The 25,187-nt window shown below is 56.8% G+C and overlaps 2 protein-coding genes across 2 annotated transcripts; one reads left to right on the forward strand and one right to left on the reverse strand.

Moving 5' to 3' along the window:
- The first annotated feature begins 1,147 nt into the window (after nucleotides 1-1,147).
- LOC132244208 (antigen-presenting glycoprotein CD1d2-like) lies at nucleotides 1,148-8,114 on the forward strand. The gene is made up of 6 exons (XM_059715310.1): nucleotides 1,148-1,491; nucleotides 5,849-6,127; nucleotides 6,213-6,488; nucleotides 6,699-6,992; nucleotides 7,639-7,744; nucleotides 7,850-8,114. The coding sequence occupies exons 1-6, from the start codon at nucleotides 1,422-1,424 to the stop codon at nucleotides 7,869-7,871; spliced, it is 1,047 nt and encodes a 348-aa protein (XP_059571293.1). The 5' UTR covers nucleotides 1,148-1,421; the 3' UTR covers nucleotides 7,872-8,114.
- Nucleotides 8,115-21,807: 13,693 nt separating this feature from the next.
- Nucleotides 21,808-24,397, reverse strand: LOC132244207 (antigen-presenting glycoprotein CD1d-like). The gene is made up of 6 exons (XM_059715309.1): nucleotides 24,316-24,397; nucleotides 23,883-24,188; nucleotides 23,250-23,531; nucleotides 22,717-23,010; nucleotides 22,263-22,361; nucleotides 21,808-22,173 (listed from the first exon to the last, which is right to left on the reverse strand). The coding sequence occupies exons 1-6, from the start codon at nucleotides 24,374-24,376 to the stop codon at nucleotides 22,133-22,135; spliced, it is 1,083 nt and encodes a 360-aa protein (XP_059571292.1). The 5' UTR covers nucleotides 24,377-24,397; the 3' UTR covers nucleotides 21,808-22,132.
- Nucleotides 24,398-25,187: the final 790 nt, after the last annotated feature.

Consider the following 25,187-nt stretch of genomic DNA (forward strand, 5'->3'; position numbering starts at 1 on the left):
GCAAGCTGAGGTACCAGAGCTATCAGGGTATTCCACCATCGGCCACAAGTGGGAGGCCTCAGACTACCTTGTGGGGTGGCTGGTATCCAGCAGCACTCACCCAGCCAGGATCCACCCCCCACCTCTTGCTCCTCTGGGGTCAGACCCCATTGGGTGGCACTTGGGGGCTCCAGCCAGCTGCTGGGAGTTTGCTACCCAGGGTGGGACTTGTCCTAAAGCCAGGTTCTGCCTGGCCAGTGCTGATGCCACCCAATCCCCAGGCCAGGGCCATGAGGGACTGACGCTACAAGGGACTGACACTCACCTCCAGCCTCTCCCTGCAAGGGGGAGTGGGAAGGAGATGCTAGGGCGGGTGCAACAGCAAGTTCCTCATCTGGGGCCTTTTGCTGAAGCTGGAGCTCCCTTCCGCCACCTAGTCCTGCTTCCTTTTGCTGGCTGTTGCCTGGCAACAGCACTGGGAGATGCCCAGTTTATGGCCTGTGGACCCAGGTGTCCAGGTGGGTCATGCCCTCCAGCAGTGAAGGCTTCAGGCCACAGCCTCCCCTGGCACTGGGGGGCAGGCACACTGATCCGCACCAGCCCAAGGGATAGGCCTTCACCCTCCCGCAAGCTCCTGCCTATCTTCCCCCTCCACCCACCCCCACATCTTCCCCAGCCTGGGGAAGTCTGACATTTGCAGCACTTTGAAAACATCACAGTACCTAGAGGAGTGACAGGTGCTTAAGGCCCTGACCCTGTGTCTTGAGGTCACAGCTCCAAACAGAGATGTTAAATCCACACCCTCTTACCTGAAGCCCCGCAACTACTCAGTAACCCAGGACAACCAGGCTGACAGACATGTGAGAGGACAAAGAAAAAGGAAAGGAAATAAAAACCAAAAAGATAAAGAGAATCCAACTCTAACCAGGATCCTACCCACCTGCCTGCCTCCCAGACTCCCCTGCTTTATACCCCCTTCCTCAATGACCCCTTCCTGGCCCCAAGGAGGGGGAAAGGCATGCTGTGGGGAACAGGGGGGATTCACTGCATGGTACCCCTCCTCTCCCCCCCCCAGCAGTGCAGAACAACACTGTGGAGGCTGGGGGAAGTGAAAGGGGAAGTGAAACCATGGGGAAAAGGCGGGGAACCCAGACTGGGGCACCAACAGCAAGCGCTCAAAGCAGGAACTTGCAGAAGCCCCTCCAAAGCCTGTAGAGCCCCTCAACCCAGCCTAGTACCAGGGGTCACAGTGACACAGACCTCCATGCCCCCCTGATTGGCCTGGACAGGGCCGCAGGGAAATTAGATGATATCGAAGAGACCTAGGGGTGCACCCCAGGCAGTGGGAGCATTTTAATACACTCAGGCACTTCCTCTCCTCCGCCTGGCTGGGAGGCATAGGAGCAATTGCACCAGCAGCTACAATCAGCCCTTGGATCCCCATGAGAGTTGCTCCCCAGAGCATGCTGCCTCCTCTCTTCCTCCTCTGCCTCCTTGCCTGGACAGGGGCAGGTAAGTGGGGTTGCAAAATACAAAATAGTGATGAGACACAGTCACTAGGGATTTAATACTGACTTCTCTCAGATGTGAATGAGGGGTCAGGAAATGAAAGGAACAGACTGGGGGCCAGAGGGAAATTCCAGCTGAGGCTGGGGGCTGGGAGATGAGAGATGGGGGCTTGAGGATGGGGGTGTGGGAGCTGGGGACAGCAGCTGGGAGCTAGGGGCTGAGGCCGGAGGTTTGGAGCCGAGGGCTTGAGGTGGGAGCTGGGGTGACAACCTTTTCAAAATGGAAATGAAGGAGACATGCCTTCCTCTGCCCCCAACCCTGCCCCACCCCACTCTCCCAGCAGCATGCCAGAGCAGAGCCAAGCAGAGCGGGGGCAGCTGCAGGCTACCCGCCCTTCTGCTTTTCCCTCAGGAGCCCCGTGCCAGCTGTGCACCCCATGCCCACCAAGGAGAAGTGGGGGGAACAACTCCATGCTACTGCCACCACTGCTGCCAGGCAGGGAGGGGGCACCTCACAATAGTGGCACTGGAATCTCAAGGGAAGGGAGCAAGGCAGGGAGCCACAAGCCTGCAGTGAGCATCCTGCATCCACTCCTGCCCCGTCCACAGATCTTGGGGTCCACATGCCTCCCTGGGGAGTGTGCACAGTGCTGGAGAGCCATACCCACTCGTCCCCCTCCCCTGTCCCCCTGCCATCAGACTCATGTGTCTCCTTCCCATTCCCCACGCTGCCCCCACCTGGGCAGTGCCTCCAGCCCCAGGCCCTGTCCCACTCCCTCCTTCAGCACAAGAGCGTCAATCTGGCCCCCTATGTCCCCTTCCCCCATAAAGTCACCTGCAAGGAGCTGCTTTCCACATTGCCTGGCTGTATTCCCAGCCATGTGCATATGTGCAGGTGTGCACATGCCCATGTTGCCCCATGTGTCCCTCTCCTGGCAGCCCCAAGCAGCCTGCAGGCTGCTTCCCAAACCTGGATCCCTGCACAATACTGAAAATCTGGGACAAATACTGTCCCACAGTCATGCAGCCTGGGACTGGGACTTGAGGCTCCCATTTTAGGACTGTCCTGCCCAATTAGGGACCTGTGGTCACCCTAAGTGGAGAGCAGCAGGCTTGGAGATGGGGCAGAGATGGGGGCAGCAGCTGGGAGCTAGTGGATGAGCTTTGAGGTTTGGGGCAGGGGGTTGGGGAGCTTGCGATGGCAGCTGGGGCTGGGGCTGGAGCCAAAGTTGGGGTTAGAGGGCTGGGGTTTAGGGCTCAGGCTGCAGGCTGCAGGTGGGGGTTTGGGGATCGGGCTGGTGGCCAACATTGCAGGAGGCAATGCAATGTACTGGGGCACAATGCCACTGCACCCCACTTCTCGCAGAGCTCCTGCCCTACCTGGTGGTGGTCCAAGGCAGGTCCCTGCTCAAGGCCAGGGGAGCGGCAGTGCTTGGGCCAACTCCAGAGGCAGTGGCACTGACCCAGGAAGACCAACCCCTGGGCTGTGAGACCACATCTCAGCCACCTCCCCAGGCCAGCCCCAGATGCAGGCTTTGAGCCCCAGGCCCAGGAAGCAGCTGGTGCCACCATGGCTTCCAGTAGAGCAGAGGTGCAACAGAGCCTTGCTTGGGGTGCCAAGCACCACTCCCTGGTGGGCACTGCAGCCTCCCCAGCCTGAGAGGAGGATGTTCTAGGTCCAGCACAGTGGTGTGAGGAGCTGCCCAGCGTCTGGCTTCTTCTAACCTCCTTTCTCAGTGTGCTGGGACTCTCCAAGCCTCTCCCATCAGCACTGGGTGCTGGCAGCAGCTCGAGTTGAGAGCACAACTGAGCTGTGCCCAGGCTCCAGCTGGGACCAACACTGCTCCCCTTCCTCCTTTCAGTGACTCCAGGGTCTTGCCCCGCTGCTTGGGCTCAGACTGACACCAGGTTTGGGGTCAGAAAGGGATTTGACCCCTTGGTCAGATGGGTTTCACCCTCCTGTGTAGCAGGACATGGCATCCACCAGGGATCTCTTGTCTAGTAACAACTTGTGATAGAAGCAGGATGTTGGCTGTCCTCACTCTCTTGTATCATATCAGAGTGTGAGGTCTGTGCTGTGCGAGGACTGACAGCCCCTTACGTACAGTTAGACAGTGGATGCAGACAGAAGTGCAGCTCCCAGCTGTAACTCAGACCAATTTCTGCAGTGTGTTCGGAGTTACAACATTACCCCAAACCAAACAGAAATTCACGGTTGGTTCCAGGGGAAGGGGAATGTAGCTTTGGGCTGGGAGCCTGCAGCCAGGGTCCCATAGCAATGGCCAGGCTCAATGCCAGTGGACCCTGTTCTCAGAATGGGAAAGGGGAAAGGCAATGGAGGGAGCTTATTCTTGGGGCTCCCCAGCTGGTGCTGAAGGGGGGGGGAAAGTGAATTGGAGTTAAAACCCCCAAACTGAACTCACTATACTCCCTTTCCCTCCTCCCACTCTGAAAACAGTGACAGCCTGGGGGCTCCCAGGCACAAGTTACGGAAGACGCTATATTTTAAAATGTCTTTATCCCATACCTCATTCAATGAGGGGTCAGATTTTTATGAGATTGGCCATATTTTAAACTGTCTACAGCCATGAACTTGTGTTTGGTCAGGGCTATAAACTGCTTTCTGTATCTAGATCAGGCAAAAATTGACACTTCTCTCCATACCCAGTGGGTTTGTCTGGGATGGTTTGGATAGAGAGGTGGCTAATGTAGAGGTGCACCAATACATCAAGCTGATATCGGATCAGTACCGGTATAAAGAATATTGACTATATCGGAAATTGGACTGAAGTGACTGATCGTTTGGCTGATAAATGCCATGCATGCTTGCACCCATAGCGCAGCACACAAGCAGTGAGGAGCACAGCCCAGCAGCATGGAGAGCTGTGTGCAGCTGGTAAGTCTGTTGTGGTGAAAGGGGAGTGGGGAAGAAAGGGGTGTGTGGGGGCAGTTCACCCAGCCCCATGGTGAAGGAGGGAGTGGGGCTGAGGCTGGGGTAGGCGCTGCCCAGCCAAGCAAGGGTGGGCATGGGATGGAGCCATGGCTTGTCCAGGGGGCACGGGGAGGGGGTGGGGAAGCTCCCGCCACTGCATGCCACTTGTCCAGGAGCCACTCATCTGTCTGGGAGCCACTTGTCCAGTGACTCCTGCCACTGCTCCTTCCATTCATCCAGGAGGGATGTGTGCCCCTGGATCTGTGCAGGGTGGGCTGAGTGGGCTACAGCTGTGGGCTGGGTCAGGGCTGCAGTCGGAGCAGGTGACAGCGGTGCTGGGAGGGTGCTACAGGGGGGCTACGGTGAAATTTAGGGTGGCTGCAGCCCGCCCCCCAAGTGCCACCCAATGGGGTCTGACCCCAGAGGAGCAAGAGGTGGGGGGTGGATCCTGGCTGGGTGAGTGCTGCTGGATACCACAGCCATCTTCCCAGCGCCAGGACCACCCACCCTGAGCGCAGCCCAGCCCCAGCCCACAGCTGCAGCCTGCCTGACCAGTCCCGCTCTGCACAGATCCAGGGGCACACGCGCCCTCCCCCCCCCGCAATGCCCTTCTGGATGAGTGGTGCGAGAAGCGGCAGCAGCCACAATGGGAGTCACTGGATGAGCAGACCAGCGCCAGATGAGTGGCTCCAAGATAAGCAGCACACAGTGACAGGAGCAGCCACCCCACACACCCCCAGACAAGCTGCGGCTCCATCCCGCACTCGCCCTGCCCCAGCTGAGCCATGGCTACCCCAGCCCCATTCCCTCCCTCACTGCAGGGGGCATTGATCTCCACCCCCCTCCCCACCACAACAGACTTACCAGCTGGATGCAGCTGTATCAGAAATCAGATCAGTAGCAGCTAATATGCCTCCTTGAAAATTGGCAATTGGTTTCAGCCCCCAAAATCTCTATTGGTGCACCCTTAGGCTGATGTGATGCATAACAGGGGCTGGGCTAGATGCTGCCTCTGCAGGTCCCTTCCAGCCCCTTTTCTCTATGAAAATGATTTACAACATGGAGCTCAAATGCAGCTGAGTTTCTACTCCCTCCGCCTACCCACAGAGCTCACATTTACATGAGTTAACATGTCCATCCCTGCATTCATGTGTTCAGCTGGAGTTATAAGGCCACAGCGCTTGGGAATGGGCATGATATGCCTAGAAGCAGCAAAAAGGCTGCAGCATGGAAGAAGGAGAGGGAGCTGGAGGATGACATGGAGCAGGGCTAATGTTCCCCCAAGCTGTGGAGTCTGCCAATGGGAAGGAGCCATCTTGGAAGTCCTGTGGGGTGCACACAGCTCTACCCCATTTTCAGGGGCCTGCACTCCATGCTTGAGGTTAGGGCAGGAAACCCCTCACCTAGGTCTCTCCCCTACACCTGGCAGCCTCCCCACCAGTGCCTACAGGATCTGGCAGCCTGCATCTGCAGCAGACCACCATCTTCCAGGAACGTGGCAAGGCAGAAGTGTGGGGGCTGGCACTGGTGGGGGATGTGGAGACCCACACCCTGGACTGCGCTACCTGCCCCATCCGCTTCCTCCAGCCCTGGGTGCAGAGCGCCATCAGCCCTGAGCACTGGCATGACCTGGAGCTGCTGATCCACCTGTACCTGGCCGACTTCATCCACCAGGTCAATGTGTGGGTACAGCAGGAGGGCTTACGCTGTGAGTACCATGCAAGGATCCCTTCCCTCTTCTTCCCCTCCCCCTCCTTCTACTCTCATGTGCTCACCCCCTATCCCATTCCCAGACCCCTTCGTGACCCAGTGCTCTGTGGGCTGTGAGCTCCTGCCCAGCTGTGCATCACGGGGCGCTTACAACGCCAGCCTTGGGGGTGAGGACCTGGTTAGCTTCTCCTCAGGCAAGTGGGTAGCTCAGCGGCAGGACAAGCTGGCGCTTCATGTGCGGGACAGCCTGAACCGTGACAAGGGCACAACTGACAGACTGGAAAACTTACTTAACCACACCTGCATCCAGGACCTGCAGATTCTGCTCCGCAATGGGAAGGAGGTGCTGGAGAGGCAGGGTGAGGCCCCTGCTGCTGGGATGCAGCCCCCATCTCCCCCGTTCTTTCCACCCTCCCCCCCACCCCGATATCCAGCTGCCTCTGCGGGAGCAGGCAGTGGATGCTTCTATACAGCCCTTGCCTCAGCCAAGAAGCACCTGCTCCTGAGGTGAGGCACTTCCTGTCTTTAAGGCCACAGATGCCCTGACCTGGCCCCTCTGCCATCCCCAGAACGCCCAGTGGCCGTGGTGTTTGCCCAGCAGCCTCCTGCTGCCTCAGAGCTCCCCCTGCTGCTGGTTTGCCGGGTCACTGGCTTCTACCCATGTCTCATCCATGTGGCCTGGCTACGGGACGGTGAGGAGTTGCCTCCAGGCCCGGGGATCAACTCTGGTGGCCTCCTGCGCAATGCAGACCTGACCTACCAGCTGCGCAGTGTCCTGGTCATGGACCCAGGTGCTGGGCACCGCTATGCCTGTCATGTGGAGCACAGCAGCCTGGGGGGCCACAACCTCGTCATACCCTGGGGTAGGTGCAGGGCAGCGCTGGGCATTGGGAGATGGGGGGATGCTCTCAGCACTGGGGAACAGGACAGATTTCTCTGGAGGCATCAGCTGCTACCTGTGGCCAGCTCCAGGCCCCTACCCTCATGTGCCTGGCTTGTGTGTAGTAGGTTCCCCACTCAGGGGCTGAGGCCATGCACTGGCACATCCATGGAGACAGCATCCTCAGTGAGAGGCAGCCCAATCCCGCCCCGGCCAAAAGTCCCCATGGTCTTCTCCCAGCTCAGAGGGCTCCAAGCCTCAGCTTTACCTGTGCATGCCAGCAGCCTTTGATGCCAGCATGCCTCTGCAACTCTGCTGGAGAGCTCTCCTGGCTTGCTGCAAAGCTGGTCTTTCCCCTTGATGTTGCTGCCTGCTCCAGGTGTTCCAGGGACAGATGATGAGGGCTCTCATTACCTCCTCAACCAGCTCCTCCAGAGCAAGAAAGGAGAGAACGCAGGTTCCCAACCCCCACTGCTACTACTCACCAATCCCAACTCCCATCCCCAACCCAGGGGGGAAACCAGGTGTCCTGGCTTCCAGCCCCACAAGGGGAAGGGCAGGGACTAGAACAGGGAGACAGACAGGAGCATGCAATGGAGGATTCTTGCTCCCTTCACTCTGCCTTCCAGAAAGCAGAAGCCCCTGGAAAACCAAAGTGACAGTGGGAATCTTGGTCACACTTCTCATCGTGGTCATGCTGGTGGGAGCCATGGCATACTTGCAGTGGAGACGCAGGTGAGCTGTCTTCCATCCTCTCCCCCTCCTCTCCTGATTCACAGACGAAGGGGTTTCCCTATTCTCCCCATGGCCCAGCACTCATGGTGGGATCTGTCCTTGCAGGAGGTACCAGGACATAAGCTGACCCAGGAGGACGTGACTTGTCTCCAGGTCTTTGGCTGAGGCTCTGCCAGCAATGTGAAGATGAGATGGAGAGTCCACGAAAGGAGAAAAGAAAGGAGTCTCTCCTTTCTCCAATGGCCATTTCATGTGTGTAATAAAGCAGTGGATAGCTTCCCTTGGCACTGTTTCATGACCTGGAGGCCCCACAAACACACACCGGCAGTGCAGAAACTCAGTCTCCCATAAAATAAAACCATAAAATAAACCCCCAGAATGTGGAGCACAGTTTTGCCCCCTTGACTAACATGGAGCAGTATAGGCACACGTACCCCCCTGCAGCACCCCACTACAGCCCCAGGAGGTCTTTAGGGTCTAGCCCTACCCCTACCCAGTAGCAGAGCTAGGGAAGAAATGAGGAGGAGTCTGCATTGATCCCAAGGGTTTTATTTTGGGAACCTCAGCTGGGAGGGAATGCAGGTGTCCCGACTTCCAGCCCCAACTCCCCTCCAAAGCCTGGGAGACAACCCAGGGGTGCAGGCTGCCAGCCCCCACCACCCTCCCATTCTCATCCCCAACCCAGGAGAGAACCCAGGCATCCTGGCTCCCAGCCCAACCCTACTCTAACTCCTGCCAGGCCCTCCTGACCTCATCCCCTGCCCTGAGCTTGTATGGAACCCGGATGTCTGGACTCCTAGCCTGCCCAACCCCTTCCCCCCAGACCCTAGGTTGTTGGGCCTGGCTGGTCTTGCTCAGTTTGAGATCCAAAGCTACTGAAGACCCTGGGGGAAGGTAGAGCCCTGGGCTGCTCCTCTCTGCTGGCTGGGCAGACCCCGCAAGGAGAAACAGAGAGTGGTGAGCTCAAGAGGACTGGAGACACCCTCCCCTTGTTCCCCAGCAGGGGAAAGGAACTCACAGCATCTCCTCCACCACAAAACGGTGGCCACACCTGCTGCAGCCAGAAGGGATACCACAATGCCCATGTCCAGGCTCACATCCTGGTGCCCTACATGCCCTAGAAGTGGAGGTGTATCAGGAAGTTGGGCATAGGACCCTTTACAAAAAAACACAGTGTACAGAAAAGCGCTCCCAGGCAGCCTGCCCTTGGTTGCATATAAGGAAGACAGCTGGATCAGGTTGTGAACAAGGAACAGCTGGGGGAAACACAGCATGCAACAGCCCAAGGCAGTCACAAGGGGAAAGGCAGAACTCTCAGAGAGGCTGGTGGAGCCATGTGCACTACATTTGAAGCACCAGGGAAGCTATGGAGTAGAACAACACCAGAAACCCCCCTCATCAGACAGGAGATGCAATGGCCGGCAGACCGCAAGCAGCTGCAAACCCAGGAGTGAGGGATGTGACTAGGCCAGGTACATTCCCTTTCATCCCATTCTATTACATAAGATCAACGTGTGGCAGGTGAATCCAGGGAAATGGAAGCAGGGCCAGGGGTTAATACTTCTGCCACTGGAGGGCCCTTGCCCTTGCAACTGGTACATGGGGGAGCTTGCAATGGAGCCACATCACCTGCCTCTGCTCCTCTTGGCTGCTGTCTCTGCTCCCCCATTAAGCATGGAAGGAACACAGGTGTCTGAGCTGCCCATCCTGCCCTCACCAGCTCCACAGTCTAAATGACCCCTCCCTGCAACCTCCATCCCCCCCACAGCTGAGACCTTGAGGGGGAGTCTGCCACATCCAAGCCACAAGTGGCAGCTGCTGGCTCCAGGGGTTCTGTCCCTTCTCCATCACTGAGAGCATCGTCCCACACCCAGCTACACCCAGCACCTACCCCAGAGCACGACCACGCTGTGGCTCCAGGCTGCTACCATAGTGGTGCTCAGCACCTGGGTCCACAGCCAGGATACTGCACAGCTGGTACATCAGGTCAGTGTTGGGCAAGAGCCTGCTGAAGTTGGGCCCAGAGGAACCTCTTGGCCATCCTGCATCCAAGCCTCATGGATGGGCCACAGGTAGAAGCCGCTGACCCAGAAAACCAACAGCAGTGGGAACTCCAGGGCAGCAGGAGGCTGGCAGGCAAACACCATGGCCACCCAGCATGCTGGGGAGGGCACAGAGAGGCTGGGCCAGGGCAACTGCATCTCCAGCCACCTGAGGGATTCCTACGGAAGTGCCTTACCCCAGAGGCAGCTGCTTCTCAGCCCAGGGAAGGGCTGGATAGAAGCAGCCCCTCCTCCAGAGGCAGCTGCATGTCACAATGGTGGGACTTATCCCAGCAAGGAAAAGGAGGAAGAGAAGAGGCAGCATGCTCCAGGAAGCAAGGCTCACAGGGCCCTGAAGTTCATAGCAACTGCCAGTTCAGTTGCTCTCATGTTTCCTGACCAGGATGAGGAGAGGAAGTGCCAGGGCAGGAGGCGCTGTCTGGCAGCCCCACTGCTTTCAGCTTCTGCACCAGCCTCAGCTCCCACCACAGCTATATCCACTTCTCGTGGTGGTGTGACTTCCCTCAGTTCCCCCATTGTTGTGCCGCACTGCTAGGCCTGAGTTCGGGGGGACGACAACCTGCAATGACTCACCCCACTGCATTCCTTCCAGGCTGGGGGCTGGAAAGGGGTCATTGGGGTGAGGGGGGGAGAAAGTGGGGAATCTGGGAGGCAGGTAGGTGAGTAAGGTCTCATCTAGAGCTGGACTCCCTTTACTGGCAGGGCTGGGAGGAACAAGGGAGCCAAGGCTTCTGGGTGGGGCTGTGCACACCCAGTTCAGGCCCCCTTGGCTTGAGCAGCAAGTGCACTGGAGCCTGGACCCATGAGGAAGCACAGCAGTTACACCACGGCGTGGCATGTGCCAGGTGCAGGGAAAGGCCAGGATGGAGCTCATCCCTGGCTCTGCACCAAGATAGGCAAGACCTGTTGCAGGGGAGCTGGTTGCTAGGCCAGGGGTGCAAGACTGAGCTCCCACACCCTTCAGGGAGGTGGTATTGGGAGAGTGAGCCCATCTGCACCCCCAAGTCAGGCGCCTGCAAGCTGGGGAAGATCCAGTGGAGGTGGAGATAGGCAGGAGTTTGTGGGAGGGTGAGGTCCTATCCTTAAGGCTGGTGGGGACGAGTGGTGCCTGTGGCAGGCCAGTAGGGGGCGCTCCTGCGTTGAGCCACCCACCTCCCTGCGCCCGACCACCTTCCAGGCTCCGAGTGCCTCCCTTGGGGTGCCTCCCATCCGGCAGACCCCTTCCCTGGAGCACAACCGCTAGCCTAGGGTTCCCGCTGCCACCATCCAAGGCTCTGGACTCACTTCTGTCTCTGCGCGCCTTGGAGAACACAGGCCTGGTCGTCCAATAGGTCCTAGACCCAATACAAGCACTTGGGGCACTTCCCCAAGTCAGGGGCTGATTAGGGAAGCACAGACCTAAGGGGCCTCCTCGGCATAATTTAGACCCACTCCTCAATAAGTCTCCCACACCGGTCACAAAGGAGAACTTTATTGATTACAGGGGGTAGGGCGGGAACAGGGTAAAAGGTAGAGCAGTATCATAGAAATATTACAGGAATATCAAAGGAATCCCATAGAGCAAACCAGGGTGGCTGAGGTAGCCGTTTAAACGCATCTGAGTTACTGAAGCTAAATATCTAATCGGATCTCTAGTAGCTTACTCACATGCATCATCCAGAGGAGGTTGGAGGTTTCCTCTGGAGGCAGGGCACTCTTGGAGCATGCGGTGATGAGGAGAGAGCCAGTTTCAGATTCACCTGGATGACCACGTGGCTAATCGCCGCCTTCTTCCTGGACCAGGCCCTTAAATAACCTCTCTGACCTCAGCAGCCCGGTCCAATCGAAGCTGCCAATACCGGCCACAAGCCGACCAATCTACAAAGCATCCCTGGCTACCTGGGCCCTTGCAGGGCCAGGCCTTTCCCCACTGCCCAGGTGACTAGATCCTCCCCTCCCAGGTGCCAGGCTTTTGTCATGCAGACAAGGAGGGAGATCCCCGCCCTGAGGGATTCAACACCAGTCTCCCAGGCTGGTGGAGACAGATCTCTGGAGAGGGGCACCCACGGTGGCATTTCTGCCACACTTCCCCCCACTCCTTTACAAGCTCAGACACGGGGCCTCTCAGGGCCGTGGGTCCGGGCGTGTCCGGTCAGGGAGTTCCCACGGGATGCCAGAAGAAGAAAAAGGAAAAAACCTGGAACATGAAACAAGTTAAGACAATAGCATACAGGAACCATAAAACTTGATGGCAGTCTTACACTAGTGATCTCCTCACTAGTCCCGTGTCTGGAGGACCCACTACCCAGAGTCCTTTCGTGACAAAGCATCCGCTATCACGTTCTGGCTTCCCTTGATGTGTTCAACAGTAAAATTAAATTCCTGCAGCTGCCAAGACCAACGTTGCAGTTTGGCATTGGTGTTTTGCATGGTCTGCAACCATTGCAGTGGGGCATGGTCCGACAGGACGGTGAACTGTTGTCCCCACAAATAGGGCTTCAACTTGTTCAGGGCCTGGACGATGGCCAAGCACTCCTTCTCGATGGAGGACAGGTTTCGCTCCTGAGGGATTAGCTTCCGGCTGAGGTACACCACGGGGTGCCGTGTCTCCTGGTGCTCCTGTAAGAGCACAGCTCCCAGTCCTACGTCGGAGGCATCCGTTGCCACGTAGAAGGGTTTATCCTGGAGCAGTGCCTTCAGGATCGGCTGTTTGACCAGGGCAGCCTTGAAGGTCTCAAATGCTTCCTGGCACCCCTGCTTCCAGACCACCGGGTCCGGGCTGCCCTTCTTGGTCAGCTCGTGCAGCGGTGCTGCGGTTGCTCCAAACCCCGGGACAAATCTTCGGTAGAAACCCGCCAGGCCAAGGAAGGCTCTGACTTGCTTCTTGGTCTGTGGAGGCGGCCAGTCTTTGATGGCCTCGATCTTGTCCCACAAGGGAGCAATATGACCTCCACCCACACGATGACCCAAGTACACTACCTCCGATAGTGCCCACTGGCACTTCTTGGCTTTCACCGTAAGACCAGCTTGCTTGATCTTACCTAGCACGGTGGTCAGGTGAGTCAGGTGCGACTCGAAATCCTGACTGAAGATGGCGATGTCATCGATGTAAGCCATGGCAAACTGCTCACATCCTTGCAGCAGATTATTGATCAGTCTCAGGAAAGAGGCAGGTGAGTTGTGCAAACCGAAAGGTAAAACTGTGAACTCGTATAGCCCCATAGGTGTGGTAAAGGCAGACTTGGCTATGGCATCTGGGTCCAAGGCCATCTGCCAAAATCCTTTGGACAGATCGAAAGTAGAGATCACCTTGACTGGACCCAGGCGATCCAGCAACGTGTCCATCCTGGGCATAGGGTATGCATCAGGGGTGGTGATGGCATTCAGCTTCCTGTAGTCCACACAGAACCGGATGGTCCCATCCTGCTTCCGGATGAGTACCACCGGACTGGCCCAGGGACTCGTTGAAGGCCAGATTACCCCCAACTCCTCCATCTCTGCAATCTCCCATTTTATTTCTTGCCTCACCTTCTCATTGACTGGGTAATGTCGGGAGTATATAGGGCGATGGCTGCCCGTCTCTATCGAGTGTACCGCCAGGTCCGTTCTACCTGGTTTGTTAGAGAACACAGTCTCAGAGTCCTTGAGTGCTGCGAGCAGCTGGTCCTTGTCCTGGGAGGGCAGATAGTCCGGCAGGCAGAGTTCCTCGATCCCTGCCTCGCCATCCCTGTCTCCATACATGACCGGCTCCTCGGGGTTCTCTGGTGTTCCCTCAATGGAGGGGACCCAGAATACCATCTCCTTTCTGTCGTAGTAGGGTTTAAGCATGTTCACATGAACCGTCTTAGGTTTCCTACCCTTAATAGCTACGACATAGGTCACATCATCCAGTCTGTCCAGGACAGCATGAGGACCTTCCCAAGCAGCTTGCGGCTTGTCCATTTTTAGTGGCAGGAAAACCATCACATTATCACCCTGCTCAAAGGTACATAAGCAGGCCTTCTCATCATAGCAGGACCTTTGCTTCTCCTGGGCCTGTCCCAGGGAGTCCTGTGCCACCTTCATCATGTCAGTCAGTTTCTGACGGAAGTTAAGCACATACTCCACCACAGAGGTCTTTGTGGAAGTGATCTTCCCTTCCCACTCCTCTCTCACCAAATCGAGAGGACCTCGCACTCGCCTCCCAAACATCAGCTCGAAGGGCGAGAACCCAGTGGACTCCTGGGGCACCTCCCAGTAGGCAAAGAGCAGATGTGGCAGTTTCTCATCCCAGTCATTGGGGTTGGAGTCCACATAGGCCTTAAGCATCCCTTTCAAGGTCCCGTTGAACCTTGCCACCAGCCCATTTGTCTGAGGGTGGTAGGCGGTGGTATTAAGGTGTTGCACCCCACAGCAGTCCCACAGGCACTTCATCACCTCCGCCATGAAGTTCCCACCCCGGTCCGTCAGGATCTCGGAGGGAAAACCCAGCTGGCAGAAGACCTTCATGAGGGCATCAGTCACCATGGGTGCCTCGATGGAGGTCAGGGCAACTGCCTCCGGGTACCGTGTTGCGCAATCCACTAGAGTCAGTATGTATGTCTTTCCTCTACGAGTCCTATGCTTCAGCGGTCCCACAATGTCCACTGCCACCCTCTGGAAGGGTTGGTCGATGTTCGGGAGGGGCTGCAGGGGAGCCCTTCTCTTGTCCCCGCTTTTGCCCGTCCGCTGACATGTCTCGCAAGATTTGCAATAGTCCGTCACATTCTGGGCAATTCTGGGCCAAAAAAAGTTCACCTGCAACCGCTGGCGTGTCAGTTCCCTGCCCATGTGACCAGCACACGGTAGATCATGAGCCATGGCAAGCAATTGCTGTCTGTATTTTCGGGGTACTATGATCTGGCGCTGGGGCTCCCAGGTCTCAGCATGGTTTTTAGGCACCCACAACCGATAGAGAAGCCCCTTATCCCAGACCACCTGTTCCCTTTTGTCCGGAGTGAACTCAGTCTCTTGCTCCTGAGCCATCTGCCCGAGTCCCTCCAAGCTGGGGTCCTCCCAAACCTCCCACTTGAACTCCTCCTGCCCAGCTAGGCAGTCAGCAGGGAGTGCACACTCACCCACAGGGACTTCCTGGGTCTCCTCCCTCCTAGTCTCACCTCCCTCTGCCACTGACGGAATGCACGCCTCCCCGGGACTGTCACTTAACCCACCCTCGGGGTTACCGGTTCCCTCTGGGACCAGGGTGCAATCGCTGTCTGCAGGGGTCCCTTCCCCTGTGGCCAATGGTGTGGCTGTCTCCTGGGGATTTCCTAACCCCCCTTCTTTAGCCTTCCTGCTCTGCAGGCGAGTCACCTCATGAACAGTGCAGGGCTTTGGCTCTTGGGTCTGTTCCCACCTCCGGAGCTGGGATTCCTGCTCTATAAGATCCCGTCCCACCAGGATGGGGACCGGAGCCCCTTCCAGTACCCCCATTTCCAGGTACGTTGCACAGTCGTTCCACACGACGGGTGCATGGGCTACCGGTACCATCAGAGGTGTGGGCACCACTCCTTGAATAGTGAGGGTCTTCCCCGGGATTATGTCTGCAGGCGAGACCAGGTTGGAATTAATCAGTGTCACACTGGCCCCCATGTCCAGTTCCCCCACAAGCGTCCTCTCCTTCACCGTGATCATGGTCCGGTGAGGGGCCATCCCCTCCTCCGAGTTTGTGATCCTGTAGCAACAGACACTCCCCTCAGAGTGGCTCTGGCCCTCCCTCTCACTGCTCACGGCTGTTGCCCGCCTGACGGGCCTGGGTCTAGTGCTTAGCTTTGGGCAGTTGGGCTTGATGTGGCCCTGCTCCCCGCAGTTATAGCACCCCCTCTTTTCCAAATTGGGTGGTTTGTCCGAATCTGGGGCCGCCATGCGCTCTGCAGGAGGTGGCCCTCTTTCCCCTATTTGACCTGGGCCTCCCTTCTCCACTCTTCGAAACCCTTTTTGTTCCTTCCCAGAGTAGGGAGGCTTCTCACAGTTTAGCAACAGTCGGTCTGCAATTTCAGCGGCCTCGTAAACATTTTTGGGGTCCCTGTCCCTGTCCCTGACCAGGGTCTTAACTTCTCTCGGACACCAAAAATAGAATTGTTCCAGCACCAGGAGCTGGCGTGACGTATCTAAAGTGTCAACCTTGGCTTCAGTTAACCATTTAATGTATGTGTCGTCTAACAGGGCCCCAAGATCAGTCAATGACTTTCCCGGTTGTGGGCGTGCATTCCGGAATTTCTTCCGGAAATACTCTGGTCCTAACTGGAACCTTTTAGACACTGCAGCTTTGAAGGCATTATAGTCATCAGCTGCATCTGAGGGCAGGCTGTTCAGGACCACCTCCATGTTGCCTTCTACCAGCACAGACAGGTACATCATGATCTTTTCCTCTGGCACCTTGCACCGCTGGGCTTGTCTTTCGAAGTTGCTTAGGAACACCGCAGGATCGTCTCCCCCTCGGTAGCGATCAAAGGCGGAGACGTCCAGTTTGGGCTGTTCCCTGGACGCTTGCGGAGGGTTCGCATTTTCCCCGTTGGTCTGCAGACGGAGCTGAGCCTCCAGCTTTTTCTGCTCGCGCTCCATCTGCATCCTCTTTTCCTCCAGCTGTCGTTGTTCCCGTTCCTTCTCGCGCTGAGCTTCCCGCTGTTCCCTTTCACACTGGGCCTCGAGCTCCAGCCTTTTCTCCTCCAGCCGTCGTTGTTCCTTCTTTTCTTCTCACTCCATCTTCCTCACTTCCAGCTCCATCCTTTTCATCTCTCTCTCATGGAGTCTCTGTTGCTCGCTTCGGAGGGTGACCTCCCAGCAGCCTCTGGGCTTGGCGAGCGGGAGTGTGTTCCTGGGTCAGGCTCAGGACTTGCCGAGCGTGAAGCTGATGCTTGTTCTGACTCGCTGGTGCACAAGAGTTTAACCAGCTCTTCCTTCTTTAGCCCTTTCTTCACGTGAAGGCCTCTCTCTTTTGCCAGTTCTTTCAGTTCGGGCACAGTCATCCGGACATACTCGTCCTCCATCCTGACTCTCTACCCTATCCAGTCGACCCGATGCCAAATTAGAAATTGTTTGCTCAAGGGATTTCATTGACTCTATTCCTTTTCCCAAATTATGCCTCAAATACAGCAGGGTATTCAGATCCCACTGCTCCCACCACGTGTGGCGGGCCAGTAGGGGGCGCTCCTGCATTAAGCCACCCACCTCCCTGCGCCCGACCACCATCCAGGCTCCGAGTGCCTCCCTTGGGGTGCCTCCCTTCCGGCCGACCCCTTCCCTGGAGCACACCCGCTAGCCTGGGGTTTCCGCTGCCACCATCCAAGGCTCTGGACTCACTTCTGGCTCTGCGCACCTTGGAGAACACAGGCCTGATCGTCCAATGGGTACTAGACCCAATACAAGCACTTTGGGCACCTCCCCAAGTCAGGGGCTATTTAGGAAAGTCTCCCTTAGTCCACAGACATAAGGGGCCTCCTCGGCATAATTTAGACCCACCCCTCAATAAGTCTCCCACACCGGTCACAAGGAGAACTTTATTGATTACAGGGGGTAGGGCGGGAACAGGGTAAAAGGTAGAGCAGTATCATAGAAATCTTACAGGAATATCAAAGGAATCCCATAGAGCAAACCAGGGTGGCTGAGGTAGCCGTTTAAACACGCATCTGAGTTACTGAAGCTAAATATCTAATCGGATCTCGAGTAGCTTACTCACTCACATCGTCCAGAGGTGGTTGGAGTTTCCTCTGGAGGCAGGTCACTCTTGGAGCATGCGGTGATGAGGAGAGAACCAGGTTCAGATTCACCTGGATGACCGTATGGCTAATGGCTCCTTCTTCCTGGACCAGGCCCTTAAATAACCCCTCTGACCTCAGCAGCCCGGTCCAATCGAAGCTGCCAATACTGGCTACAAACCAACCAATCTGCAACGCATCCCTGGCTACCTGGGCCCGCGCGCAGGGCCAGGCTTTTCCCTGCCTGCCCAGGTGACCAGAGCATCGCCTCCCAGGCGCCAATTATGATTAGGATGGGCCCAGCAGAGGATACACACCTTACCCTATGTCTTTAGGTAACCTGAGCTGGATACATTCCTGAGGGAGGGGGGAAACCTGCTCCCTCTGCCTACATGACTGGCATCACATACCTGAGTGAGGGACTTACTTCCTGGTGGGCTAGAGTCTGCCCAGCAACTAGTGATGTATTTCAAATTGGTTGGCAGACAGCCAACAGGTGCTGGCCAGCTTTGGACCAGGTAAATGAGGTCACAAGGGTTATATAAGTTCAGGACTGCCCAGGAGGAGGGGGCAGCAGCCATGAGGAAGACTCAGAGAGTAGATCTGAACCATCTGAAACTTGCTCTCTCTCTCAAAACTCATGATCAAGGAACTGCCTGCCTCCAGAGGGAATCTCCACCTGCCTCTGGATGATACTTGTGAGTAAGCTACCTGAGATCGAACTAGATACAGAGCTTGCAGTAACTCAGATGCGTGATTAAAGGCTACCCAGCCATGGGAGTTTGCTCTATGGGATTTCTCTGATATTGCTCTACCCTGTACCCTATTGCAACCCTACCCTCTGTAACCAATAAAGTTCTCCTTTGTACCCGGTGTGGGAGACTTATTGTGAATGGGTCTAGATTATGCCTTGGGGTCCCCTTGTTTCGGCTGACTAAGGGAGACCACTACTCGTGCTTCTGACTGAGGGAAGCATCCCAAGTACTTGAAGTGAATCAAGTACCCTTGAGGGCTACTAGGCCTGTGTTTCCCATGGTGCACAGAGCCAGAATCAAGCCCAGCCCTGGGTGGTGGCAGTGGAACCCCCAGGAAGGGGGTCAGTCAGATGTGAGGTGCCCCCAGGGAGGCACTCAGAGCCTTGAAGGTGGTCAGGCACAGTGAGGTGGGTGGCTCAGTGCAGAAGCACTCCCTACTGGCCTGCCACAGGCAGCAGTGTGCAAATGTGGCCCTCGGGCCTGGGCAGCCACCTGCTGGGGACGGAGGGGACAAACGCAGGTCCAGCTCCCCTGATTTCCACAAGGATCTGCAGGACATTAACCCTTTCCTGCTTCCACCCCATTAGCAGGGAAGAGGGTGCACAGTGGCTCCCAGGCCAGGGCTATTACGCTGCTCCCAGGGTCCCAGGGCACAGCTAAGGGAGGGTGGGAGCAGGCTTCTGGCTGCAGAGGAAAGACAGTGGCTGTGGGACATCTGGACTGGACAACTGATGAGGCAGGGGGCCAGAGCCCAGGCTGGGGGCTGCAATAGAGGAGGAACAGGGAAAAAGGGCTCAGGAGATGTTGCACCCTGCTTCCTGCCCTGAAGGACCTTCCAGCTTGCTCCCTCCTGCACAGGTCAGACATTAGGTGCTGCCAACGGGGCTGAGACCCCGCATGGCTTATTCCACAGATTTCCTCATTCAAGGACAAGAGAAAAGCTCTGCCACCTTCCAACACCAGCGCTCCGGCCTCTCCCTGAGAAGGCAGCAGGCCCAAGATGCTGGTGCAGGCACAGCACCAAGCTCCTCCTCTGTGGGCTTTTGCTGGAATTACAGCTCCTTCCCACTGCCTGGTCCCACTTTCCCTGCCCAATGCCAGTGCACAGTCACTGACCTGTGGATCCAGCTGCCAAGGCAAGTCTTGTCCTCCTGCAGTAATGGCCTCAAGCCACAGCCTCACCTACCATCTGGAGCAGCTGCCATGGGGGACAGGCCCTGTTTCTCTCAAGAGCTGGGCCCTCACCCCTCTGCAGGCTCCTACCCTTGTCCACCCCGTGAGGGTTGCTCATGCCCCATCACCCCTTCTTGAAGGTCATGGGGGCTTACTTCTGCTCTCCTGGCCCAGAGCCCAGCACCCCTGGTATCAGGATGAGAGCCATCTCAATGTAGAGCCAGGGGTGGATCCAGGTCCCAGCCTCTTTCTGTACCTGGGGCTTGTAGGGAGCTGCAGCTCCACGGTGTAACTGCTGCACTTCCTGATGGGCCTAGGCTCCAGTGCACCTACCTGTTCAAGCCAGGGGTACCAACATGCATGTGGGAAGCACCCCCCAGCAGCCTGGGGCCACAGGAGTTCCCTGAAGTACCCCAGTGCTGTGCTGCAAGGGGCAGAAGGGGCACTGTTTTAGGCAGCCCCAGTTGCCCTCAGTTCTATAGGGGAGCTTAAAGCAATGTTGCCTTAACCCAGGAGGAAGCAGCAGGGCTGGAACAGCTGGACTGGAGTTGGTGTGGGCGGCTGTGAGAGCAACTGTGTCCCTGCTCTTGGCTGCAACAATGCTTCAGCTTCCTCTCTGCTTCCTTAGACTCTCTGTGGTGTGTGGTGCTCTTTTTGGTGTATGGAGAATCCTGATCCTATGGCTGGTGCCAAGGACAGCGCAAGGGGCTGCATGCCTGAGGGCTTCTTCAAGGCCAGGGGTGGGCATTGTCCCACTGCTGAACTTTACTTTCCCCAAGTATTCCCTATGCCATCCCCAACCTCCCCTGTTCCACTCCCCATGGAGTCCAACACCCTCCAGGCTCTCATGACCATGCTTTTCCACAACGTCCCCACCCATGTCCCAGATTTCAGAGATTTCATAGATAGACATTAGGGCTGGAAGGGACCTCGGAAGATCATCGAGTCCAGCCCCCTGCCCAAAGGGCAGGAAGTCAGCTGGGGTCATAGGATCCCAGCAAGATAAGCATCCAGTTTGCTCCTGAAGGTGTTCAATGAAGGCGCTTGAACCACCTCCGGCAGCAGGCTGTTCCAGACCTTGGGGGCTCGGACAGTAAAAAAATTCTTCCTTATGTCCAGCCTGAAATGGTCTTGTAGTAGTTTATGACCATTCGACCTAGTCGTCATCCCTTGGGGCGCTCTGCTGAACAAACGTTCCTCCAGATACTGGTGGTCACCCCTGATAAACTTATAGGTGGCCATCAGATCACCCCTGAGCCTGCGCTTTTCCAGGCTAAAGAGCCCCAGGGCTCTCAGCCTGTCATCGTAGGGTCTGCTTCCCTGACCTCTGATCATGCGCGTGGCTCTTCTCTGGACTCTCTCAAGCTTCTCCACATCCTTTTTGAATTGTGGAGCCCAAAACTGGACACAGTACTCCAGCTGCGGCCTCACTAAGGCCGAGTACAAGGGGAGAATGACATCCCGAGATACAGACTACAACACCTGCCCGTTCACTACTGTCACCCCTGGGCCCACCAAGGATGTCCCCCAAGCAGTGGCATGACCTGTGCAGGGTGTGGCTGAGCACCGACTCGCTCATTGTAGCTATCTCCCACCATGTCCCTGGAGGATCGAGGCCACCAGGATTCTTATGGTCCCTGGAACTGGAGAACTCCTACATGGGAGGATGCAGGGAGGATCCCAGATTGCTTTGTGGGGATTGGGGATGGGGTTGGTCTGATACAGCATGGGTATATTAATGGCTGTCAGAAGAGGTACCAGGAAGATCATGCAATGCCAAAGTTCTCATCCAGCCATGAAGCTGCGGTTGGTGAGGCCCTGGCATCATGACACCAAGTTCTAGACTCTCCATCAGCCCCCTCTCTGCTCCCTGACCCTGACAGTGCCCATCACCCCACTCCTCTTCCATCCCCTTCATGATCCAGAACCTCACAATCTGCAAGACTCACCCCAATGGCACCTCCCTAAGCTTATACTGAACCACACAGGATAGGCAGGACTTGGTGGTCTTCTCCCTGGCCATGGGAGGCTGTGGGGCCGTACCAGGGTTGAGAAGCCCAATGGGTCGACAAGGTTTAAAACCAGGACTTGGGTATGTCCAGCCAACTGCAATTCCTACTCTGTAACACTAGCATTGCCAAGGTCCTAAGCTTCATCTACTATGCAAAAGAGGTGCTGGAGAGGCAGTGAGGCCAGACTTGGATAAGCCCTCCTGGCTGACATGCAACTCCCTTTGGGGGAAGGAGCAATCACTGCTTGTATCAATACCTTGCCTGGGCCAAGGCGCAGCTGCCTCTGCAGCCACAGATGCCCTCTCTGTTAGCTATGCCCCCTGCCTAGGGGCAGAATTAGAAAAGACATGATGAGCAGGACTCAGCATTGATCCCAAGGATTTTATTTTGATACCTCAACTGGGAGGGAAGGAAGGCATCCTGTTTCCCAGTCCCCTTTGCTCTAGCACACCACCCCAATCCCCTCCATAACCCGAGAGAGAACCCAGGTGCCCTGGCTCCCAGCCCAACCTGACCCTAACTACCACTCCCGACCCCGACATCATCCCCTCCAAGACCTGACATGAAACCCATGTGTCCAGGCTTCTAGCCTGACCAACCCTTTTTTGCTGACCAAAGGGTTTTGGGCCTGGCTGGTCTTGCTTCGGTGAAGGACCACAGCCACTGAAGAACTTGGGGGTGCAGGAAACAGCTACAGTCCCATACTGTTTCTCTGCTCTGACCACGTGGATCCTGCAAAGACAGACAGAGGGTGGTGTGCTCAGGGTGCACAGGCTGTGGGCACCAACCCTTTGTCCCCTGGGGAAGGGAGAAGGACTCACGGTGTCTCATCCACCACAGGACAGCGGCCAAACCTGCTGCAGCCAGCAATGAAATGGCAATGCCCACAGCCAGGCCCACTGCCCAGTGCCCTCCAGGACCTAAAAGAGAGGGAGAGCCAGCAGTGGAACCACAGCGCTTCCTCATCTGCCTCCCAGGAGCCCCTTCTGCCTTTGCTTCACCCACCCCCACAACACTTAGATGGAAATCTGGTGTCTGGGCTGCCCATCCTGCCCCACCAACCCCCCGGGTCTACTCACCCCATCCCTGCATCCTTCATGCCCCTCGCTGCTCTACAGCTGTGCCCCTGAGGAGGGAACCTGCAACACCCAAGCCAGGAGCATGGAGGCAGGGGGCTGGAGCCAGCCAATGGATGGCAGCCACTGGTTCCAAGGGGGCTGGCCACTCCCCAGCACTAAGAGCATCCCCCCATACCCAGTTCTACCCCACACCTACCCCAATACACAATGAGGCCTTGGTGCCCCAGGCTGCTGTGCTCCACACGGCAGGCATAGCTGTGCCCAGCTCCTGGGTCAATGGCCAGGACTATGCGCAGCTGGTAGGTCAGGTCGGCATTGGGCAGGAGGCCGCTGGAGTTGAGCCCCGGGCCTGGAGTCACCTCCTCACCGTCCTGCAGCCAGGTCACACGAATGGGCCGTGGGTAGAAGCCAGTGACCCGGCAAACCAGCAGCAGTGAGAGCTCCGCGGCAACAGGAGACTGCCGGGCAAACACCACGGCCACCGGGCGTTCTGGGGATGGCACACAGAGGCGTGGTTAGGGTATCCATGACACAAGAGACAACTGCCTATACAGACGCATGTAGGGTGCGGGTGGAGGTTCCTCATCCTAGAGGCAGCTGCATCTCAGCCCAGGCAAGGGCTGGATAGAAGCAGCAAGTGCTTCCTCCCCAACAGACAGCTCCATGTCAGCCAGCAGGTGGCGGGGTGGGAGGGCAGGGGGGATTATGCTAGTGAAGGTCTGGCCTCACCCTGCCTCTTCAGTGCCTCCTTCCCATAGTAGGCAAAGCTCTGGGTCTCAGTGACGCAAGTGTACTGGAGCAGGAACCTCAGCCGGCTTGATGTGCCCTGGTTCTGGCTGAAGCTATGGCAAACTCGCTGGGCCATCTCATCCCCTGGTGCGGCCACCCACTCACCTGTGGCCAGGTCAAACCTCACCAAGTCGTGCCTGTCCCGCGTGCTCAGGTAAAAGCTGTGGGAGGTGCCGTTGGGAAGGACCTCACAGCCCATGAGGATCTGGATCACAAAGGGGACTGGAAGAGGAGTGGGAGTGCATTGTCAGGCCCAGGGTAGCAGGGATCAGGCTATTGAGAAGATGAGGAGATGGGGGCATGGTGCCAGGGACACCCCATCATTTATTTGTGGCTAGATGACCATTTCAGCTTTGTAAAATCCTCCTGGTACCTCCTCTGACAGCCACTAAAATACCAAGGCTGTGTCAGGTCCTCCCCAAGCAAACTACAGTCCCCCCTGCACCCACTTAAAGGGGCATTGTCCAGTGCCAGGCACCACAAGAACCCTGGTGGCCCAAACCCTGCCAGGTGGGAGACAGCTGCAATAAGCATGTCAGTGCTCAGCCCCTACACCAAGCTCTTTATACTCACAGTTCACGACAGTCCCTTGCACCGCGGTGACAATTGTCTGTGTGATAAGCACCAGGTAGAGATGAATAGCTTTCTCCAGGTCACCCCACTGCTTGGGGGACAGCCCTTGACGGGCCCAGGGCTGGTGGAAGCGAATGGGGCAGGTACCACAGTCCATGGCATGGGTAGGGACATCGCCCAGCAGCGCGGTGCCCTGGGTGTCAGCTGCTCTGGTGTTGTCATGGAAGACCATGGTCACCAGCAGTCGGAGGATCTGGGGTTCCATGGGGGGTGGCAAGGAGGGCATGGAGGATGACATGGGGAAGGCTGCAAAGAAAGCAAGGGTCAGCAGTGGGGCAATGCCCACCCCTAACCTTGCACAAGCACCCCACCATGCATGTAGCCACTCACGCCTTCCCCAGCCCCAGCTACAGAATCAGAGCCCTCCACACACCGAGCAGGGCCCCCCATGCCACAAAGAGGCCAGGGAGGAGAAGAGGAAGCTGCTGCATCATCGAAAGACAGCCGGGAGTGGGGCCCTGGTAGCTCTCACACTCACCCACATCAACTTCTCCTTTTGTCTTCCTTCCCACAGAAGTCAACACCTCTGCCTGGCCAATCATCTCCTGTGGGAGGGAAGGCCCCCTCCCACCCCACCCTGGGTGTCCCCACCCAGCTGCCCTTCCTTCAGGCTGAGGCAATGTATAAGCCCCTGTCTAGGACTGGGGATACTGGGGCTGCCTAGGAGAATGCCCCTTCTGTCCCCTCTGCAGCACAGCACCTACTACTTCTCCCACCACAGATTACTGCTTCTGTGCCCTGAGGCTGCTGGGAGGTATTGCCCACCCTGAGCTCAGCCCCACTTCCCTGGCTTTGGCAGGTAGGTTTGCCAGGATCAAGCCATAGCAGTTATGCCACAGAGCAACGGCTCCCCACAGGCCCCAGTGTAGCCACTAGGTTAGACAATTTATCACTAAAAAGCCTAGGAAGCAATAGAGGTATGAATGCGATATATATGACTAATAAAGAAGAAGGAGATGATATGAAAAAATAAAATTATTTATCATTATCCAGCCCTTCGGAGGCTAAGCAGGTATCTTATTTTTGTTGCTTTTATGGGAAGCTACTAAAATCTGTTCCTCTCTCTGACTATCTGTTAGGAGGCATTTTAAAGGGGTTAGCTAAAATTGGTAGTAAGGTTTGGAAGGTATCTCTGGCCAGATATTCCCTGCTCCCAGTATGGTTGGCCTATTTAAACCTACTTGGCTAAAACTCAATTGCCAGCCTAGGGAACGCTAAGGCAAGAGACCGACTCAAAGAGGGTAT

Source organism: Alligator mississippiensis, chromosome 11 (assembly GCF_030867095.1).
Source record: "Alligator mississippiensis isolate rAllMis1 chromosome 11, rAllMis1, whole genome shotgun sequence".
Classification (NCBI taxonomy): Eukaryota; Metazoa; Chordata; order Crocodylia; family Alligatoridae; genus Alligator; species Alligator mississippiensis.

Bases quoted from the DNA above. Each gene is read 5' to 3' on its own strand.
- LOC132244208 (XM_059715310.1), top strand. From the start codon at position 1,422: ATGAGAGTTGCTCCCCAGAGCATGCTGCCTCCTCTCTTCCTCCTCTGC. The intron at 1,492-5,848 runs GTAAGTGGGGTT...TACACCTGGCAG, and splicing joins CCTTGCCTGGACAGGGGCAG to CCTCCCCACCAGTGCCTACA. The intron at 6,128-6,212 runs GTGAGTACCATG...TCCCATTCCCAG, and splicing joins ACAGCAGGAGGGCTTACGCT to ACCCCTTCGTGACCCAGTGC.
- LOC132244207 (XM_059715309.1), bottom strand. From the start codon at position 24,376: ATGATGCAGCAGCTTCCTCTTCTCCTCCCTGGCCTCTTTGTGGCATGG. The intron at 24,189-24,315 runs GTGTGTGGAGGG...CTTTCTTTGCAG, and splicing joins GGCATGGGGGGCCCTGCTCG to CCTTCCCCATGTCATCCTCC. The intron at 22,174-22,262 runs GTGAGTCCTTCT...CTGTCTTTGCAG, and splicing joins CCTGTGGTGGATGAGACACC to GATCCACGTGGTCAGAGCAG.